Source organism: Heterodontus francisci, chromosome 1, assembly GCF_036365525.1.
Source record: "Heterodontus francisci isolate sHetFra1 chromosome 1, sHetFra1.hap1, whole genome shotgun sequence".
In the NCBI taxonomy this organism is placed as follows: domain Eukaryota; kingdom Metazoa; phylum Chordata; class Chondrichthyes; order Heterodontiformes; family Heterodontidae; genus Heterodontus; species Heterodontus francisci.
In genome coordinates this window covers 99,831,038-99,853,268 of record NC_090371.1, presented here as the reverse complement: position 1 = coordinate 99,853,268, position 22,231 = coordinate 99,831,038, and the positions used below count along the sequence as shown (strand labels likewise).

Genomic DNA, 22,231 nt, shown 5'->3' with positions numbered 1-22,231 from the left:
CAATTCCCTCATCACAGGAATCAGTCTAGTAAATCTATATTGTACTCCCTCTAAGACAAATGTACCCTTCCTTTGGCAAGATCAAAATTGTACACAGTACCCAAGTGTGGTCTCAACAAGGTCCTGTATAGTTGCAGTAAGACTTCTTTACTCTTACAATCTAATTGGCCACAGGGTTTGGGAAGGGATTTGAGAGGGCAGAGTACCCAAGAGGGGAGAATTGAGAGGTGGCATAAAGGCAGGAGAGAGGGGACTAGGAGGGGTAAAGAGAAAAAAAGTAAAAAAGGAGTCACAAAAAAGTGGAAATAGAAGCGATAGGCTTGGGTCCGACATGGCAGCCAAAATGCGCAGGTGAACGGACACTGAGAAAACTCAAGTAAGATAACAGCATAATACTGCAGATGCTGGAAATCTGAAATAAAAACAGAAAGTGCTGGAAATACTCAGCAGGTCAAACGGTATCTGTGGAGAGAGAAGCAGAGTTAATGTTTCAGGTCTGTGACCTTGAATCAGAACTGGCAAAGTTTAGAAAAGAATTAGGTTTTAAGCAAGTGAAGGGGGCTGTGGGGTTGGAGAGGTGTTGGTGGGGAAGAGAACAAAAGGGAAGGTGTGAGATAGGACAAAGGGCAGGAGAGATTAAACAACAAAGCGGTCATGGGTCAAAGGCAAAGAGTGTGTTAATGCTTGTGGTGAAAGACAAAACATTAGTCCAGAGTGAGTGTTAATGGTCGAATAATGAACAGCTCTGTCCAGATGAAAACAGGCACATGGTTAAAAAATAAAATTAAATAATTAAAAAAAATAGAAACATATAAAAAAAGCCAGTCACACTCTGAAATTGTTGAACTCAAGGTTGAGTCCGCAAGGCTGTAGAGTGCCTAATCGAAAGATCAGGTGATGCTCCTTGAGCTTGCGTTGATGTTCTCTGGAACACTGCAGCAGGCCAAGGACAGAAATGTGGGCGTGAAAGCAGTGGGTGTGCTGAAATGGCAAGCAACCGGAAGCTCGGGGTCATGCTTTTGGATTGAGCGGAGGTGTTCCGCAAAGCGGTCACCTAGTCTGCGTTTGGTCTCTCCAATGTAGAGGCGACCACATTGTAAGCAGTGAAAACAGCATACTAAATTGAAGGAAGTACAAGTAAATTGCTGGTTCACCTGGAAGGAGAGTTTGGGGCCTTGGATGGTGAGGAGAAAGGAGGTAAAAGGGCAGGTATTACACCTCCTGCGATTGCATGGGAAGGTGCTATGGGAAGGGACAAGGTGTCAGGGGTTATGGAGGAGTGGTGTCGTGGGGGGAACGATCCCTTTGGAATGCTAACAGGGGAGGATAAGATGTATTTGGTAGTGGCATCATGCTGGAGGTGGCGGAAATTGTGGAGGATGATCCTTTGGATGTGGAGGCTGATGTGGTGGAAAGTGGAGACCAGGGGAACCCTGTCGCGGTTCTGGGAGGGGAAGGGGTGAGGGCAGAAGTACGGGAAACAGGTCGGACACCGTTGTGGGCTCTGTCAACCACAGTCAGGGGGAATCCTTGGTTGAGGAAAAAGGAAGACATATGAGAAGCACTGTTGTGGAAGGTTGCATCAACAGAACAGATGTGTCGGAGATGGAGGAACTGGGAGAATGGGATGGAGTCCTTACAGGAAGCAGGATGCGAGGAAGTCCTATTCAGGCCCCCTCCCTCACCTCTTTTTCCAGTCGCCTCTATATTGGGGAGACCAAACACAGATTGGATGACTGCTTTGCAGAACACCTCCGCTCAGTCCGAAAGCATGACCCTCAGCTTCCGGTTGCTTGCCATTTCAATACACACCCTCTGTTTTCATGCCTACATTTCAGTCCTTAGCCTGCTGCAGTTTTCCAGTGAACATTAACGCAAGCTCGAGGAGCAGCAACTGATCTTTTAATTAGGCACTCTACAGCCTTGCAGACTCAACCTTGAGTTCAACAATTTCAGAGCATGACTGGCCTTTTTCTTATATTTTTCTACTTTTTGATTATTTTATTTTTTAACCACGTGCCTGGTTTTCATGTGGACCGAGCTGCTCATTATTTGATCATAAACACTCTCTCTGGACTAATGCACAAGCATTAACACACTCTTTGCCTTTGTCCCATGACAGCTTTGTTCTTTAATCTCTCCTGCCCTCTGCCCTATTACACACCTTCCCTTTTGTTCTCTTTCCCACCAACCCCACCTCCCCACCCCCCCCCCCCCCCCCCACTTGCTTAAAACCTAATTTTTTTCTTACCTTTGCCCGTTCTGATGTAAGGTCACAGACCTGAAATGTTACTCCATCATTGTGCTTCTATGTAATATTTTTCATATATTTTCCAGTTTATGGTTCACCACAATTAAGAGCTCATTTTTAAACCTGGGCACTATCCAATGCAGGATAGTGAATAAAAACACAAATTTGGTTCCTAAGGGACATTCGGATTATTTGGGCAAAGGAAAACAGGCACTAAATGGATGCTGTGCTAATAAGGCACGCCTGTTTTAAAGTCTGGTTTTAGCATGCAATTTTGGTCCTAATTGCTGATTACTTACAATTTGAACTTGAGTAGAGATGCTAAAGCAGATACCTGCAGGTTTAACACTAAAATGCCGATTAGACAAATTTTCTGGAGTCGTATAGATTAGATTAGATTAGAGATACAGCACTGAAACAGGCCCTTCGGCCCACCGAGTCTGTGCCGAACATCAACCACCCATTTATACTAATCCTACACTAATCCCATGTTCCTACCAAACATCCCCACCTGTCCCTATATTTCCCTACCACCTACCTATACTAGTGACAATTTTATAATGGCCAATTTACCTATCAACCTGCAAGTCTTTTGGCTTGTGGGAGGAAACCGGAGCACCCGGAGAAAACCCACGCAGACACAGGGAGAACTTGCAAACTCCACACAGGCAGTACCCGGAATCGAACCCGGGTCCCTGGAGCTGTGAGGCTGCGGTGCTAACCACTGCGCCACTGTGCCGCCCATGCACCATGCTTCATGCACCAACTTCCACTGAAGGTTGAAGTGTGCTGGCTGACACACAGCAGCACATTTCAGGATGGCTCAGGGACCGAAGGAGAGGTTCTTGGATGTGGCATTGGAGGTCTTGGTGCACAGGAGGAGGGATGTCTTGCACCAACTGGTTGGGTGGGGGGGGGGGGGGCGGGAACGAGTCAACCTCTTGTCCCTCCCTCCCTCCTACCACAGCTGGTGTTGGCCTCATGCCCTCCTCCCATTCCTCCTGCAGATCAAAGGGGACTCCTAGCAAGATGCCAATGGCTCATAATTCCCTTTTTTATTCATTCATGGGAAGTGAGAATCACTGGCAAGGCCAGCATTTATTGCCCATCCCTAATTGCTATGGGAGGTGGTGGTGGTGAGCTGCTTCCTTGAACTGTTATAATCCATGTGGTCTTGGTATACCCACAGTGCTGTTCGGGAGGCAGTTCCTGGATTTTCACCCTCTCCTGGTGACTCCTATAAGATAGAGTAGCACAGCACTTACTCTGTGTGTGAAGTCCTCAGAGAATTTCCAGAATAAATGTTGATTGAGTGTTGATGAATCCTGTGCAAAATGTCCCAGAACATCTCACTATGTATTTCAAAAGTCCTCTTCAAATCTCCAACAATCAGTGAACAGTGAAGATGATATACCTTTAAGAAGTGCTCAAATCCTCAGCAACGACATGTTTACTCCCATCAGCTGGTCGCAGTTAAGAGCGGGTGTTAGGTTAAATGCCCCCCTCATGAGCTCTAGCAGACAATCTAGGTGGCAATCAACCCCTTAATGATACCCCGGGTAGCCGTTCCTTTCGTATGCTTCAACCCATTCAACTCAATATTGCCAGGGCTTGAAAGTTGCAGCTATGAGCAAAGGTTGGATCAGCTTGGATTGTTTTCCTTAAAGTGACAAAAAATTTGACCAATTGTGTTAATCACTCCGCTCCCTGTGACCTATCTTCCAACTAAGGATATTTTCACCATCCATCTGACCTCAGCTCACATTGCAGCTCCATTTGTGTGCATTGTATAGCTATTTCAGTTTTTCAAAGCCCACTTGTATCAATAGAAAATAGCTTTTCGAATCACAATTTATAAAATTGATCGAAAGTTCAATTCTTCCAGAACTTCTTTCAATCCAACGGAGATCTAAATCTAATATGTCCTATTATTTCAAACACCTTTCCATTTGTGAGTTAAAGCTTCTGTCTTGAAAATAGACTTTTGATAACTCTGGTTTCAGTCAAAGCTTTAGTGAAATCTATTGTGCTGTGCATTGATCAAAAGTCTGCTCTTAAAGTCATAAAATTGTGCTGCACAGAAGGAGGCCATTTGTCCCATCATGCCTGTGCTGGCTCTTTGAAAGAGCTATCCAATTAATCCCCCTCCCCAGCTAATTTCCCATAGCTCTGCAATTTTTTTCCTTTTCAAGTATATATTGTACTCCCTTTTGAGAGAGTTACTATTGAATCTGCTTTCAACACCCTTTCAGGTTGTGCACTCCAGATCATGACAACTTGCTGCATTAAAAAAAAATTCTCATCTCCCCTCTAGTTGTTTTGCCAATTATTTTAAAATCTATATCTGTTGGTTACCAACCCTCCTGCAAGCGGAAACAACTTCTCTTCATTTATCCTATCAAAATCCTTCATAATTTTGGACATTTCTATTAAATCTCCTCTTGTGCTTCTCTGTTCTAAGGAGAACAATCCCAGCTTCTGTCCCAAAACACTGCTATTCTGTGGTTTTATGCCACTCATCTTTTGTAGATCTGCTTTACTTTGTAGAAATCTATCTTCTTCTTCTTCTTTGGCCACCTTGTCTTGAGAGACAATGGGTAAGCGCCTGGAGGTGGTCAGTAGTTTGTGAAGCAGCGCCTGGAGTGGCTATAAAGGCCAATTCTTCCACAGGTGCTACAGATAAAATTGGTTGTCGGGGCTGTTACACTGTTGGCTCTCCCCTTGCGCTTCTGTCTTTTTTCCTGCCAACTGCTAAGTCTCTTCGACTTGCCACTCCTTAGCCCCGCCTTTATGGCTGCCCGCCAGCTCTGGCGATCGCTGGCAACTGACTCCCATGACTTGTGATCAATGTCACAGGACTTCATGTCACGTTTGCAGACGTCTTTAAAGCGGAGCCATGGACGGCCGGTGGGTCTGATAGCAGTCACGAGCTCGCTGCACAATGTGTCCTTGGGGATCCTGCCATCTTCCATGCGGCTCACATGGCCAAGCCATCTCAAGCGCCGCTGGCTCAGTAGGGTGTATATGCTGGGGATGTTGGCCACCTCGAGGACTTCTGTGTTGGAGATACGGTCCTGCCACCTGATGCCAAGGATTCTCCGGAGGCAGTGAAGATGGAATGAATTGAGACGTCGCTCTTGGCTGACATACGTTGTCCAGGCCTCGCTGCCGTAGGTCAAGGTACTGAGGACATTGCCTTGATACACTCGGACTTTTGTGTTCTGTGTCAGTGCGCCATTTTCCCACACTCTCTTGGCCAGTCTGGACATAGCAGTGGAAGCCTTTGTTGATTGTTGAACGCTTGTTGATTTCTGCATCGAGAGACAGGTTACTGGTGATAGTTGAACCTAGGTAGGTGAACTCTTGAACCATTTCCAGAGCGCGGTCGCCGATATTGATGGATGGAGCATTTCTGACGTCCTGTCCCATGATGTTCGTTTTCTTGAGGCTGATGGTTAGGCCAAATTCGTTGCAGGCAGCCGCAATCCTGTCAATGAGTCTCTGCAGACACTCTTCAGTGTGAGATGTTAATGCAGCATCGTCAGCAAAGGGGAGTTCCCTGATGAGGACTTTCTGTACTTTGGTCTTCGCTCTTAGGCAGGCAAGGTTGAACAACCTGCCACCTGATCTTGTGTGGAGGAAAATTCCTTCTTCTGAAGACTTGAATGCATGTGAGAGCAGCAGGGAGAAGAAGATCCCAAACAGTGTAGGTGCGAGAACACAGCCCCGTTTCACGCCACTCAGGATAGGAAAGGGGTCCGATGAAGCGCCGCGATGTTGAATTGTGCCTTTCATATTGTCATGGAATGAGGTAATGATACTTAGTAGCTTTGGTGGACATCCGATCTTTTCTAGTAGTCTGAAGAGACCACGTCTGCTGACGAGGTGAGATTTGGTGAGATCGATGAAAGCAACGTAGGGGGGCATCTGTTGTTCACAGCATTTCTCCTGTAGCTGGCGAAGGGAGAACAGCATGTCAATGGTGGATCTCTCTGCTCGAAAGCCACACTGTGCCTCAGGGTAGACGTGCTCAGCCAGCTTCTGGAGCCTGTTTAAAACGACTTGAGTGAAGACTTTCCCCACTATGCTGAGCATATAGTGCATTAATTTGTCATATCGGACTTCCTGAATCACTTACTCAATTTTGGCAACTATTATTTCTTCTGGCTGTAAATACTTAGGTTGTCTGCTTTTGAAACAGCATATCTTCGATTAACTTATACATACCTCGCTGTAACCATCTTTTCAACAAAAAACTGAATTGTTCTATTTGAGGCTACTCCTTATTGACATCAGTAACAAATATCTCTATTAATAAATAATGGCCTCTTCATGGAATTATCTTCTGACATTTTAATTTGCATTCCTTCTGACTGGGCAGTCACAGGTTCTCATGCTTTCAACAGATCTTAAATTCATAAGATAGATATAGTTGAGCAAGGTCAATCTGTGCAACATATCTCTTCCATTCAGAAAGTCTTACAGTTAACCATCACATCATCAAATGGGCAGCTTTGCATTGTTGGTAGTACTTTTATTCTTTCATGGGATGCGGGTGTCACTGGCAAGACCAGCATTTGTTGCCCATCCCTAATTGCTGTTGAGAAGGTGGTGGTGAGCTGCTTTCTTGAACCACTGCAGGGTACACTCACAGTGCTTTTAGGGAGGGAGTTCCAGGATTTTGATCCAGCGAGAGAGAAGGCACAGCAATATATTTCCATCGAAATGGTGTGTGACTTGGAGGGGAACTTGCAGGTGGTGGTGTTCCCATGCATCTGCTGTCCTTGTCGTTGTAGGTGGCGGAAGTTGTGGGTTTGGAAGGTGCTGTCGAAGGAGGCGTGGTGAGTTGCTGCAGTGCATCCTGTAGATGGTACACGCTGCGGCCTCTGTCCATCGGTGGTATAGGGAGTGCCGAACTAGCTGGCTGCTTTGACCTGGATGGTGTCGAGCTTACTGAGTGTTGTTGGAGCTGCACTTGTCCAGGCAAGTGGAGAGTATTCCATCACACTCCTGACTTGAGTCTTGTAAATGGCTTGTGGACAGGCTTTGGGGAGTCAGGGGGTGGGTTACCCAACACAGAATTCCCAGCCTGTAACCTCCTCTTGAAGCCACAATATTTATATGGCTGCTCCAGTTCAGTTTCTGGTCAATAGTAACCCCCAGGATGTTGCTAGTGGGGGATTCAGCAATGGTAATGCTGTTGAATGTCAAGGGAGATGGTTAGATTCTCTCTTATTAAGATCGTCATTGCCTGATACTTAAGTGGCAAGTAACATTCACATCACACATCAGCCCAAACCTGAATGTTGTCCAGGTCTTGCCGCATATGGACACGGACTGCTTCAGTATCTGAGGAGTTGCAAATGGTGCTGAATATCGTACAATCATCAGCGAACATCCCCATATTTGAGCTCATGATGGAGGGAAGGTCATTGCTGAAGCAGCTGAAGATTTTTGGGCCTAGGACATTACCCTGAGGAACTCCTGCAGCAATGTCCTAGGGCTGAGCTGATTGGTCTCCAACAATCACAACCATCTTCCTTTGTGCTAGGTATGACTCCAACCAGTGCAGAGTTTTCCCCTTGATTCCCATTGACTTCAGTTTGACTAGGGCTCCTTGATGCCAAACTCGGTCAAATGCTGCCTTGATATCCAGGGTAGTCACTCTCACCTCACCTCTTGCGTTCTCTTGTCTCTGAATCAGAAGGTTGTATAGTCAAGTCCCATTCCAATCCTTGAGCATACAAACTATCATTAATACTTCATTACTTTAGGAATGCTGTATTTTTGGAGTTGGCATCCTGTGAATGAGATGTTACATCAAGGCTCTGTTTATTTGGTTTCATGGTTTAGGTGTACATGAAAATTCTCATGTCACTAATCAAAGAACAGTGAGTTTCCTAATGTCTTGGTCAACATTCTACCTTCATCCAACATTACCAAAACAGGTTATTTGTCCAATTCCAGTTCGCAAAATTATGTATGTAAATTAGCTACTGTGTTCCTACATAAAAATCTCAGCACTTCAAATGAATTGGTTAAAACCCCTTGAGACATGTATGAGAGAGGAGATGTGACACTATATAATTGCATATTTAAAAAATAATAATTTCAGGGTTATGCCCTGTACTATCTTACCCAGAAGACCATTCCTTGTGATGATCCATCGTTGTATAAAGAATTTATTGATATTGTTATGGGCTGGTAGGAGATGATAGGGATGGTTCTCCTATTTCACCTCTCAACTGACAGTAGACAGTGTTTTGAGTAGAATTGTATTTAACCTTTGAGCGTTTTAATGGTCAATAAACAGACAAGTGACAGATTTTCTTATAGGTTTAAATAAGGATAAATGTTTATTAACCAAAAACTCTAAAATTCACAACTTCACCTGCTCACACACGCACAAGAAAAGATAAAGATTAAAAGACAGCTTGCAGTTAGGTCTGGTATTTCTAAAAAGAGTTCAATGTAAAATCTTGTTTGTTTTCCTGGGAGGAAAATTTAAATGATACAGGCCTCATTTTTCTCTTCCTGGTTCACTTAAGTCAAACTTGGAAAGTTTCAGGTGGACGAATGCTTTGGTACAGACTTCTTTGGTTAAATCTCAGTCACAGTCTGATGGCGAAAAAATCCTGTTACAATCTTTCAGGTATGGAGTTTTCGAAGTTGTCTTCCACCTCTGCCTCAAGGTAGTTTAAAAATGGTATTTGGGCAGAGTCTTCTTCTTTGCCAGAATAGATCTCTCTCAGCATCCTGGCTTAGCAATGTGTCTTATTAAAACTTCCTTATCAGAGTCTTGATTTCTGTTTGGTGACCAAGGTTTCTGTCTCATTGTGTTTTCATAAATGGTTTGATGGTGTGGCCATTGTTAGACAATGGATTTGAATGTTGCTCTTCTCTATGCCATCTTGATATAGTGGTGCTTTTTCAAACCCATTATCTTGAGTTTGAGTCTGGAGACTGCAAAGTCATGGTTAGTCCAACTGGTGGAAAAAGGTAGCCACTAACTTTGAATGGTCCATCAGCATTTTAATGCTTTCTTCAACACTTGACCAGACATGACATCTGGTTCAGAGATCCAGCAGTTACCATGTGTATTTGCAGTCCAGGAGAGGTCACCTGACCTCTTACTCCATTTTGTCTTACAGCAAAGTGTCCGTTTTGGCGTTATGTACGAATATATGAATTAGGAGCAGGAGTAGACCACTTGGCGCCTCCATCCTGCTCCGCCATTCAACACGATCACGGCTGATCTGATTGTAACCTCAACTCCACATTCCTGCCTACCCCCAGTAACCTTTCAACCCCTTGCTTATCAAGAATCTATCTACCTCTGCCTTAAAAATATTCAAAGACTCTGCTTCCACTGCCTTTTGAAGAGTTCCAAAGACACTCAACCCTCTGACAGAAAATAATTCTCCTCATCTTTGCCATAAATGGGCGACCCCTTATTTTTAAACAGTGACCCCTAGTTCTAGATTCTCCCACAAGAGGAAACATTCTTTCCACATCCAATTCCTCAGTTCATTTTATATTTCATAATTGCTCCTTGCATGACAGTGACAATATCAGTCCTAAATCTGGCCAAATTATTGCATCCTCCAGACACTGTGAACCCTCTCAACCATTCCAACATCCTCCAAGGTATATATCTATATCGTTCTGTTCATTATCTCACACTTACAGACCTATGTGTATGAATATCTATTTTGTCCAGCTCATTATCATTGTCTCTGTTTGCTAAACAAAATCAAACTATCATTCCACAAGCTTCTGTGATATTTAAAGATCTCAAGAATGGGAGGAACCAAATTCATGGCCAAGGTTGACAAACATTACTGGGATGTATGGGCCATCTCGCGCTTTTCCCAATACTGACTCCGGCTGATTTTCAGCACGTGTGGAGAGCACACTCATTAAAAAAAAAATGAAGACCCTGCAAGGTAGGTCATTTCTATTTTCAATCTCAGTGAGAAATCATCTGCAAGTGATAACAGAGAAAGGCAACACATATATGAGAGAAAGAATTAGAATGAAAACAGAAAGTAAACTTTAATTTTGATCAATAAAATATTTATATTTAACCTATCCCGTATAAATGCTCATTCTACATAAAAAGCATACAGTGTACACTTACTTAGTTTTGCTTATTTTTCGTCCTCCAAGCAAACTCTTTTTTTTATGTTTTGCTTTCAAATGAAAATAGATAAAATGGTTTCACATTCTCTAAAGTAGAAAAATAAAACTGCTGAATTCCCATTGCTTTAATCAGTAAAAACCACATCGGCAAATTATGAGTTAGGAAACCTGCCCTGAGCTCACCTGAAGTCAGTCTGAAAGGTAGTCATCACATATTCCGAGACTTCAATAACATTCAATTATTGTTATTGGTCTGACATCGCAACTAAGTACGGCCAATCCGCTCAGCAAAGGGCGGGACATCTCAGCTCCAGTTTTAGTTTTTTTTTGTTTCCTAAAACTTGTTTAGTTTATTCTCTTGTACAGAAACTCAAACTGGGACCAGAAGCCGGGCAGAAGAGGGGAAATTTTGAGTAGAGAGTGAGAGACGGACGGAGAGAAGCGCTGATGCTGGTGTTGGGACAGGAGAGGAGATGAAAGCGGTAAAGTTGAATTGACATTTTTCTGTTTTTTCTCTGCAGCTCCACCAATGGTAACAAATGTTGCAAAGCTGGGTCTGCCTGCATCCGGGTCTCGGGCCGGCCAGCTCGCTCTCCGGGAGGGCGAACAACATGGCGGAGGTAAGGAGACGGCAGACCCGGGCGAACCGAGCGACCGGCTGGTCGGCCAGCGGCGGAGTGGATCCCAGGCCCGGAGCGGCAGCCTCCCTTCTCCCACTCCAGCAGGTGACGGCTGCGGCTCCAAGAAGCGGCGGGAGCTGGCTCGATGGATGGAGAGAGGGAGGGAGGGAGCGAACAGCGGTACCGGCGGTGGCCCCGGCTCCGGGCTGGGTGTCACTGTGAGCGGGGAGGGGGCGGGGTGGTGGGGGATGCTGAAGCCGGGCGCCGCTAGGCCGCGGCCCCTCCATCCAGCGCTGTCCCTGTGGCTGCAGCTTGTGCTGAGGAGGCTGATCCAGAACCGAGAGTGAGTGCTGGACGCCGCTTCGCAGCCTCTCTGCTTGGGGTTAGCCAGGAGGAAGCTCAGCTGGCCGCGGCCCCAGCCCAGTAACTTTTAGTTTGTGACGAAGAGGCAGCGCAGCGGAATCCGGCCGGAGAGGCAAAAAGTCACGAAAGAGGATTCGAAAATAGGCGGGGAGTTCGAGGGAAAACGAGCAAAGGGAAGGGGGAGAGACAGGAGAGAGCAAACGGACACAGAGGGTTAAGGGAGAAAAAAGGAGCGAGAGAAAGAAAGTGGGCAGAAGTGCAGATAAAACAAGCAGGGAGAGTCATCGAGAGGGAGAGGGATGGGACGGGGACCGGGAGGAGAGGCAGAGGGATGGGACGGGGACCGGGAGGAGAGGCAGAGGGATGGGACGGGGAACGGGAGGAGAGGCAGAGGGATGGGACGGGGACCGGGAGGAGAGGCAGAGGGATGGGACGGGGACCGGGAGGAGAGGCAGAGGGATGGGACGGGGACCGGGAGGAGAGGCAGAGGGATGGGACGGGGAACGGGAGGAGAGGCAGAGGGACGGGACGGGGAGAAGGATGAAGAGGGACGGGACAGGGAATGGGGGCGAGTGATGGGACGGGGAACGGGGGGAGAGTGATGGGACGGGGAACGGGGGGAGAGTGATGGGACGGGGGACGGGGGGAGAGTGATGGGACGGGGGACGGGGGGAGAGTGATGGGACGGGGAACGGGGGGAGAGTGATGGGACGGGGGACGGGGGGAGAGTGATGGGACGGGGGACGGGGGGAGAGTGATGGGACGGGGGACGGGGGGAGAGTGATGGGACGGGGGACGGGGGGAGAGTGATGGGACGGGGGACGGGGGGAGAGTGATGGGACGGGGGACGGGGGGAGAGTGATGGGACGGGGGACGGGGGGAGAGTGATGGGACGGGGGACGGGGGGAGAGTGATGGGACGGGGGACGGGGGGAGAGTGATGGGACGGGGGACGGGGGGAGAGTGATGGGACGGGGGACGGGGGGAGAGTGATGGGACGGGGGACGGGGGGAGAGTGATGGGACGGGGGACGGGGGGAGAGTGATGGGACGGGGGACGGGGGGAGAGTGATGGGACGGGGGACGGGGGGAGAGTGATGGGACGGGGGACGGGGGGAGAGTGATGGGACGGGGGACGGGGGGAGAGTGATGGGACGGGGGACGGGGGGAGAGTGATGGGACGGGGGACGGGGGGAGAGTGATGGGACGGGGGACGGGGGGAGAGTGATGGGACGGGGGACGGGGGGAGAGTGATGGGACGGGGGACGGGGGGAGAGTGATGGGACGGGGGACGGGGGGAGAGTGATGGGACGGGGGACGGGGGGAGAGTGATGGGACGGGGGACGGGGGGGAGAGTGATGGGACGGGGGACGGGGGGAGAGTGATGGGACGGGGGACGGGGGGAGAGTGATGGGACGGGGGACGGGGGGAGAGTGATGGGACGGGGGACGGGGGGAGAGTGATGGGACGGGGGACGGGGGGAGAGTGATGGGACGGGGGACGGGGGGAGAGTGATGGGACGGGGGACGGGGGGAGAGTGATGGGACGGGGGACGGGGGGAGAGTGATGGGGAGAGTGATGGGACGGGGGACGGGGGGAGAGTGATGGGACGGGGGGAGAGTGATGGGACGGGGGGAGAGTGATGGGACGGGGGGAGAGTGATGGGACGGGGGGAGAGTGATGGGACGGGGGGAGAGTGATGGGACGGGGGGAGAGTGATGGGACGGGGGGAGAGTGATGGGACGGGGGGAGAGTGATGGGACGGGGGACGGGGGGAGAGTGATGGGACGGGGGGAGAGTGATGGGACGGGGGACGGGGGGAGAGTGCGGGGACGGGGGACGGGGGGAGAGTGCGGGGACGGGGGACGGGGGGAGAGGGGAGAGTGCGGGGACGGGGGACGGGGGGAGAGGGGAGAGTGCGGGGACGGGGGACGGGGGGAGAGGGGAGAGTGCGGGGACGGGGGACGGGGGGAGAGGGGAGAGTGCGGGGACGGGGGACGGGGGGAGAGGGGAGAGTGCGGGGACGGGGGACGGGGGGAGAGTGCGGGGACGGGGGGAGAGTGCGGGGACGGGGGGAGAGTGCGGGGACGGGGGGAGAGTGCGGGGACGGGGGGAGAGTGCGGGGACGGGGGGAGAGTGCGGGGACGGGGGGAGAGTGCGGGGACGGGGGGAGAGTGCGGGGACGGGGGACGGGGGGAGAGGGCTGGGACGGGGGACGGGGGGGAGAGGGAGGGCGAACGGGAGGGAGAGGGAGGGGGAACGGGAGACGGGGGGAGAGGGAGGGGGAACGGGAGACGGGGGGAGAGGGAGGGGGAACGGGAGACGGGGGGAGAGGGAGGGGGAACGGGAGACGGGGGGAGAGGGAGGGGGAACGGGAGACGGGGGGAGAGGGAGGGGGAACGGGAGACGGGGGGAGAGGGAGGGGGAACGGGAGACGGGGGGAGAGGGAGGGGGAACGGGAGACGGGGGGAGAGGGAGGGGGAACGGGAGACGGGGGGAGAGGGAGGGGGAACGGGAGACGGGGGGAGAGGGAGGGGGAACGGGAGACGGGGGGAGAGGGAGGGGGAACGGGAGGGGAGGGCGAGTGGGAACGGGAGGGGAGGGAGGGTGAACGGGAGGGGAGGGAGGGTGAACGGGAGGGGAGGGAGGGGGAACGGGAGGGGAGGGAGAGTGAACGGGAGGGAGAGTGCTGGGACGGGGGGAGAGGGAGAGTGGACGGGGGACGGGGGGAGAGTGGACGGGGGGAGAGGGAGAGTGGACGGGAGGGGGAGAGTGGACGGGAGGGGGAGGGGGAGAGTGGACGGGAGGGGGAGAGTGGACGGGAGGGGGAGGGGGAGAGTGGACGGGAGGGGGAGGGGGAACGGGAGGGGGAACGGGAGGGGGAACGGGAGGGGAGGGAGGGGGAACGGGAGGGGAGGGGAGGGAGGGTGAACGGGAGGGGGAACGGGAGGGGAGGGAGAGAACGGGTGGGGAGGGAGAGTGAAGGGGAGGGAGAGAACGGGTGGGGAGGGAGAGTGAAGGGGAGGGAGAGAACGGGTGGGGAGGGAGAGTGAACGGGAGGGTGAACGGGAGGGGAGGGAGAGTGAACGGGAGGGTGAACGGGAGGGGAGGGAGAGTGAACGGGAGGGGGGAGGGGAGGGGAGGGAGAGTGAACGGGAGGGGGGAGGGGAGGGAGAGTGAACGGGTGGGGAGGGAGAGTGAACGGGTGGGTGAACGGGAGGGGAGGGAGGGTGAACGGGAGGGGAGGGAGGGGCAACGGGAGGGGAGGGAGAGTGAACGGGAGGGGCAACGGGAGGGGAGGGAGAGTGAACGGGAGGGGAGGGAGAGTGGAGGGGAGGGAGAGTGAACGGGAGGGGGAACAGGAGGCGAGGGAGAGTGAACGGGACGGGAGGGGGAACGGGAGGAGAGGGAGAGTGAACGGGACGGGAGGGGGAACGGGAGGAGAGGGAGAGTGAACGGGACGGGAGGGGGAACGGGAGCAGAGGGAGAGTGAACGGGAGGGGGAGAGGGAGAGTGAACGGGAGGGGCAACGGGAGGAGAGGGAGAGTGAACGGGAGGGGGAGCGGGAGGAGAGGGAGGGGGAACGGGAGGGGGAACGGGAGGGGGAGAGGGAGAGTGAACGGGAGGGGGAGAGGGAGGGGGAGCGGGGGGGGGAGCGGGAGGGGGAGCGGGAGGAGAGGGAGGGGGAGTGAACGGGAGGGGGAGCGGGAGGAGAGGGAGGGGGAGTGAACGGGAGGGGGAGCGGGAGGAGAGGGAGGGGGAGTGAACGGGAGGGGGAGCGGGAGGAGAGGGAGGGGGAGTGAACGGGAGGAGGAGCGGGAGAGTGAACGGGAGGGGGAGCGGGAGGAGAGGGAGGGGGAGCGGGAGGAGAGGGAGAGTGAACGGGAGGGGGAGCGGGAGGAGAGGGAGAGTGAACGGGAGGGGGAGCGGGAGGAGAGGGAGAGTGAACGGGAGGGGGAGCGGGAGGAGAGGGAGAGTGAACGGGAGGGGGAGCGGGAGGGTGACGGGAGGGGGAGAGGGAGGGTGACGGGAGGGGGAATGGGGGTGAGTGACGGGAGGGGGAACGGGGGGAGAGGGAGGGTGATGGGAGGGGGAGAGGGACGGTGATGGGAGGGGGAACGGGGGGAGAGGGACGGTGATGGGAGGGGGAACGGGGGGAGAGGGACGGGGAACGGAGGGAGAGAGAGAGAAAGGGACGGAGAACGGGGGGGAGAGGGAGGGGGAACGGGAGGAGGAGAGGGAGGGGGAACGGGAGGAGGAGAGGGAGGGGCGAACGGGAGGAGGAGAGGGAGGGGCGAACGGGAGGAGGAGAGGGAGGGGCGAACGGGAGGAGGAGAGGGAGGGGCGAACGGGAGGAGGAGAGGGAGGGGCGAACGGGAGGAGGAGAGGGAGGGGCGAACGGGAGGAGGAGAGGGAGGGGCGAACGGGAGGAGGAGAGGGAGGGGCGAACGGGAGGAGGAGAGGGAGGGGCGAACGGGAGGAGGAGAGGGAGGGGCGAACGGGAGGAGGAGAGGGAGGGGCGAACGGGAGGAGGAGAGGGAGGGGCGAACGGGAGGAGGAGAGGGAGGGGCGAACGGGAGGAGGGGAGGGAGGGGCGAACGGGAGGAGGGGAGGGAGGGGCGAACGGGAGGAGGGGAGGGAGGGGCGAACGGGAGGAGGGGAGGGAGGGGCGAACGGGAGGAGGGGAGGGAGGGGCGAACGGGAGGAGGGGAGGGAGGGGCGAACGGGAGGAGGGGAGGGAGGGGCGAACGGGAGGAGGGGAGGGAGGGGCGAACGGGAGGAGGGGAGGGAGGGGCGAACGGGAGGAGAGGGAGGGGAGGGGCGAACGGGAGGAGAGGGAGGGGAGGAGAGGGAGAGTGAACGGGAGGGGGAGTGGGAGGAGGAGAGGGAGGGGGAGAGGGAGGGTGACGGGAGGGGGAACGGGGGAGAGTGACGGGAGGGGGAACGGGGGAGAGTGACGGGAGGGGGAACGGGGGGAGAGGGACGGTGACGGGAGGGGGAACGGGGGGAGAGGGACGGGGAACGGAGGGAGAGAGAGAGAGAGAGAGAAAGGGACGGGGAACGGGGGGGGAGAGGGATGGGAGGGGGAGAGGGATGGGAGGGGGAACGGGTGGAGAGGGATGGGACGAAGGCGAGGGAGAGGGATGGGACGGGGGGAGAGGGGCGGGGGACGGGGGAGAGGGACGGGGAACGGGAGGAGAGGGATGGGACGGGGTACGGGAGGAGAGGGAGAGGGATGGGACGGGGAACGGTGGGAGAGGGATGGGACGGGGAACGGGGGGAGAGGGAGGGGGAACGGGAGGAGGAGAGGGAGGGGCGAACGGGAGGAGGAGAGGGAGGGGCGAACGGGAGGAGGAGAGGGAGGGGCGAACGGGAGGAGGAGAGGGAGGGGCGAACGGGAGGAGGAGAGGGAGGGGCGAACGGGAGGAGGAGAGGGAGGGGCGAACGGGAGGAGGAGAGGGAGGGGCGAACGGGAGGAGGAGAGGGAGGGGCGAACGGGAGGAGGGGAGGGAGGGGCGAACGGGAGGAGGGGAGGGAGGGGCGAACGGGAGGAGGGGAGGGAGGGGCGAACGGGAGGAGGGGAGGGAGGGGCGAACGGGAGGAGGGGAGGGAGGGGCGAACGGGAGGAGGGGAGGGAGGGGCGAACGGGAGGAGGGGGAGCGGGAGGAGAGGGAGAGTGAACGGGAGGGGGAACGGGGGAGAGTGACGGGAGGGGGAACGGGGGAGAGTGACGGGAGGGGGAACGGGGGGAGAGGGACGGTGACGGGAGGGGGAACGGGGGGAGAGGGACGGTGACGGGAGGGGGAACGGGGGGAGAGGGACGGGGAACGGAGGGAGAGAGAGAGAGAGAGAGAGAGAGAAAGGGACGGGGAACGGGGGGGGAGAGGGATGGGAGGGGGAGAGGGATGGGAGGGGGAACGGGTGGAGAGGGATGGGACGAAGGCGAGGGAGAGGGATGGGACGGGGGGAGAGGGGCGGGGTACGGGGGAGAGGGACGGGGTACGGGAGGAGAGGGATGGGACGGGGTACGGGAGGAGAGGGAGAGGGATGGGACGGGGAACGGTGGGAGAGGGATGGGACGGGGAACGGGGGCAGGGGGACGGGGTACGGGAGGAGAGGGATGGGACGGGGTACGGGAGGAGAGGGATGGGACGGGGTACGGGAGGAGAGGGAGAGGGATGGGACGGGAGGAGAGGGAGAGGGATGGGACGGGGGACGGGAGGAGAGAGAGGGATGGGACGGGGGACGGGAGGAGAGGGAGAGGGATGGGACGGGGGACGGGAGGAGAGGGAGGGGGACGGGGGGAGGGGGACGGGGAACGGGAGGAGAGGGATGGGACGGGGTACGGGAGGAGAGGGAGAGGGATGGGACGGGGTACGGGAGGAGAGGGAGAGGGATGGGACGGGAGGAGAGGGAGAGGGATGGGACGGGGGACGGGAGGAGAGAGAGGGATGGGACGGGGGACGGGAGGAGAGGGAGAGGGATGGGACGGGGGACGGGAGGAGAGGGAGAGGGATGGGACGGGGGACGGGAGGAGAGGGAGAGGGATGGGACGGGGGACGGGAGGAGAGGGAGAGGGATGGGACGGGGGACGGGAGGAGAGGGATGGGACGGGGGACGGGAGGAGAGGGATGGGACGGGGGACGGGAGGAGAGGGATGGGACGGGGGGGGAGAGGGAGAGGGGTGGGACGGGGAACGGGAGGAGGGGGGAGAGGGACGGAACGGGAGGAGGGGGGAGAGGGACGGAACGGGAGGAGGGGGAAGAGGGACGGGGTGGGGGTGGGGAGAGGGACGGGGAACGGGGGGAGAGGGACGGGGAACGGGGGGAGAGGGACGGGGAACGGGGGGAGAGGGACGGGACGGGGAATGGGGGCGGGGGGAGAGGGACGGGGAATGGGGGCAGGGGGAGGGGGAGAGGGACGGGGAATGGGGGCAGGGGGAGGGGGAGAGGGACGGGGAACGGGAGGAGGGGGAGGGGGAGAGGGACGGGGAACGGGAGGAGGGGGAGAGGGACGGGGAACGGGAGGAGGGGGAGAGGGACGGGGAACGGGAGGAGAGGGAGAGGGACGGGGAACGGGAGGAGAGGGAGAGGGACGGGGAACGGGAGGAGAGGGAGAGGGACGGGGAACGGGAGGAGAGGGAGAGGGACGGGGAACGGGAGGAGAGGGAGAGGGACGGGGAACGGGAGGAGAGGGAGAGGGACGGGGAACGGGAGGAGAGGGAGAGGGACGGGGAACGGGAGGAGAGGGAGAGGGACGGGGAACGGGAGGAGAGGGAGAGGGACGGGGAACGGGAGGAGAGGGAGAGGGACGGGGAACGGGAGGAGAGGGAGAGGGACGGGGAACGGGAGGAGAGGGAGAGGGACGGGGAACGGGAGGAGAGGGAGAGGGACGGGGAACGGGAGGAGAGGGAGAGGGACGGGGAACGGGAGGAGAGGGATGGTACGGGGATCGGGAGGAGGGGGAGAGGGATGGGACGGGGAGAGGGATGGGACGGGGAGAGGGATGGGACGGGGAGAGGGATGGGACGGGGAGAGGGATGGGACGGGGAACGGGGGGAGGGGGAGAGGGATGGGACGGGGAACGGGGGGAGGGGGAGAGGGATGGGACGGGGAACGGGAGGAGGGGGAGAGGGATGGGACGGGGAACGGGAGGAGGGGGAGAGGGATGGGACGGGGAACGGGAGGAGGGGGAGAGGGATGGGACGGGGAACGGGAGGAGAGGGAGAGGGATGGGACGGGGAACGGGAGGAGAGGGAGAGGGATGGGACGGGGAACGGGAGGAGAGGGAGAGGGATGGGACGGGGAACGGGAGGAGAGGGAGAGGGATGGGACGGGGAACGGGAGGAGAGGGAGAGGGATGGGACGGGGAACGGGAGGAGAGGGAGAGGGATGGGACGGGGAACGGGAGGAGAGGGGCGGGAGGGGGGACAGGACGGGAGGAGAGGGACGTGGTGGGACTGGGGACGGGAGGGGGGAAGACGAATGGGACGGGGGAAGGGGAGGGGAATCGGCATTGGCTGGGGGAGGGGGATCGGCATTGGCTGGGGAAGGGAAATCAGTCGGGGGAAGGGGAGAGGGTACAGGAATCAGGGAGAGGAATTGGAAAGGGGACGTGGGGGGCCGGAAAGGATGGGGGTGAGGGCGTGGGAAAGGATGGGGTGGGGGAGGGGTTTCGGGCAGGGAGGGGGAGGAGTCGGGAGGAATCAGAAGGGGTGGGCTCTGGCGGGGAGGTGTTGGTGGTGGAGGTGAAGGGAATCGGGCTAGGAGAGGGGGGTCGTTGGGCTGGGAGGAGGGGGTGGCGTCGGGCTGGGGGGGAGGCGGGCGGAGTCATGCGGCGTGTGAGTGGTTGGAGTCGGCAGAGGTAGCGGAGGTGGGTGTGGAATCTTTTGGGAGAGCCGGGTGGAATGGATCGGGGGGTTGTGGAGTTGGGCTGAGGTGAGGAAGATATGGGGGAAGATGGAGAGTGGAGTGGAGTGGAGTGGGGTGGGGTGGGGGAGTCGGGTGAGGAAGTGGATGTCGAGGGGCGAGCGGCATCTAGGTGAGGGAAAGTAATTTGCTTGGGGAGGGAGGAAGTGAAAGGGAGCTGAATTTGGGTTAAGACATAGGAGAGGGAGAAAAAAAATTGACCCTAAAGGAGACTAATGGAAAGTGGCAGAGCGTGATGAAGGGGAGTGAAAATGGGCAGTGATAGGGAAATTGGAGATAATGGGTAAAGGAGAGATGGAGAAAGGAGAGGATGGTCAGAGATGTGTGAGAGATAAGGGACGGCACATTGGTGAACAGTGAGAGAATGGGTCGCTGTCTGCGCAGAGGGTAGGGGTGAGTGCAGTTTGCTGGGCGAGGGAAAATGGTGGATAGTGGGCAGACAGGGTGGGTTGCGATGGGGTGAGGGTGGGACAGGGTGCAGGCAGGGGGAGGGCAAGTGAGTGGGTAGGGGTGAGGAGGAGAGAGCTGCTGACGAGGCGCAAGGAGGAGAGGGTTGGTGAATAGGCAGGTGTGAGGGCACGAAGGAGCAACAACGTGCATTTATATAGTGTCTTTATGCAGTACAAGCTCCCAAGGTGCACACTGGATTTTTATCAAACAAAATTTGACACCGAGCCACATGAGATGTTAGTACAGGAAAAGGTAACTGTTAAGGAGCATCTTAAAGGAGGAGCGAGGTGGAGAAGTTTAGGGAGGTAATTCCAGAGTGTAGGGCTTAGGCAACTGAACACACAGCTGCCAGTGATGGAGCTGTTAAAATCCAGGATATACAGGAGGCCAGATGTAGAAACTCGCAGAGAACTCGAGTTGTCGGGCTGTTGAAGGTTACTGAGATGGGGAAACGTGAGGCTGTGGTGCAGTGTTCCCTCTAAGCGACATAGCAACCTGAAAGTTCCTGTATAGGACGCACACAAGTCGGCCCATTTAAGATACCACTTGTGCGCGGCGGCGCAAAATAAAGGGCACGTGCACTTAAGCAAATCGCCGATGCGCCACAAAATAGAATTAGAGGGTTTGCTATCATGAAGTGATATGGAAACAAGAATTTTAAAATTGAGGCATTACTGGGCTGATGTAGGTGAGCACAAGCGTGATGGGTAAGCAGGATTTGGTGTGAGTTGGATTACAGGCTGCAGAGTTTTAGATGAGCTCAAGTTCATTTAGGGTGGAAAATGGAACGCCAACCAGGAGAGCATGGGAGTAGTCAACCTCAGAGGTAACAACGGCAAGGATTGCAGCAGCTGAGGTGAGACAGAGTCTGAGTCAGGTGAAGTTAGATTATTCAAAATAACTGGAAGAGAGAAAGCTTTAACTGAAAAAATGTGGAGAGGGTATTTGAAAAGGTGGGGGAAAGGGAATGGAGAAAATATTTTTCGTGATCTAAGAGAGAAATGTTAAAATAGCAGGGCAGAATGGAAGAAAATGTTTCAAGAACTGGGTGGTGGGTGTGAAAAAAGAGAGATCATTGTGAAAGTATATATACAATAGTGAGCCACAGACAGGAGGAGGGAGAATATTACAAATGGCCAGGTAGGGGAAGGAAAAATAACTGTTCAGAGAGGGGTGAGAAAATAACTAAAAAATAAACACCAGCTGGAGAGACAAACAAAAGCTGGTAATCTGAAATAAAAACAGAAATTGTTAGAAATGCTCATCAAATCAGGCAACAACGAGAGAGAGAGAGAGCGACACACAGTTAACCTTTCAGGTTGATTACCTTTCTTCAGAACTGGAGAGACTTGGAGGGTAAAGATACAATACTATGGAACTAGAAATGAAAACAGTCCCCAGCATTACAGATGCCAGACTTCAGCCAATTCGATTCACTCCGCGTGGTATCAAGAAACGACTGAAGGCACTGGATACTGCAAAGGCTATGGGTCCTGACAATATTCCGGCAATAGTATTGAAGACCTGTGCTCCAGAACTTGCCTCACCCCTAACCAAGCTGTTCCAGTACAGCTACAACACTGGCATTTACCCGGCAATGTGGAAAATTGCCCAGATATGTCCTGTGTGCAAAAACAGGACAAGTCCAACCTGGCCAATTACCGTCCCGTCAGCCTACTCTCAATCATCAGTAAAGTGATGGAAGGTGTCATCAACAATGCCATCAAGCAGCACTTGCTTAGCAATAACCTGCTCAGTGATGCTCAGTTTGGGTTCCGCCAGGGCCACTCAGCTCCTGACCTCATTACAGCCTTTGTTCAAACATGGACAAAAGAGCTGAACTCAAGAGGTAAGGTGAGAGTGACTGCCCTTGACATCAAGGCAGCATTTGACCGAGTATGGCATCAAGAAGCCCCAGCAACACTGGAGTCAATGGGAATCAGGGGGAAAACACTCTGCTGGTTGGAGTCATACCGAG

At 55.2% G+C, this 22,231-nt stretch overlaps 1 protein-coding gene across 3 annotated transcripts in view; it reads left to right on the top strand.

The window, feature by feature from the left end:
* Nucleotides 1-10,703: 10,703 nt before the first annotated feature.
* The window catches only part of mier3a (mesoderm induction early response 1, family member 3 a), a 94,979-nt gene continuing 83,451 nt past the window's right edge, over nt 10,704-22,231 (top strand). Inside the window, exon 1 of one of the 3 annotated variants that reach the window (XM_068033560.1) lies at nt 10,704-10,875. In XM_068033560.1, coding sequence (XP_067889661.1) covers nt 10,867-10,875 — 9 coding nt within the window. In that variant the 5' untranslated portion in view covers nt 10,704-10,866. Of the gene's footprint in view, nt 10,876-10,914; nt 11,119-22,231 lie in introns of those variants that run through there. The other 2 variants (XM_068033550.1, XM_068033542.1) reach the window with 2 other exon arrangements.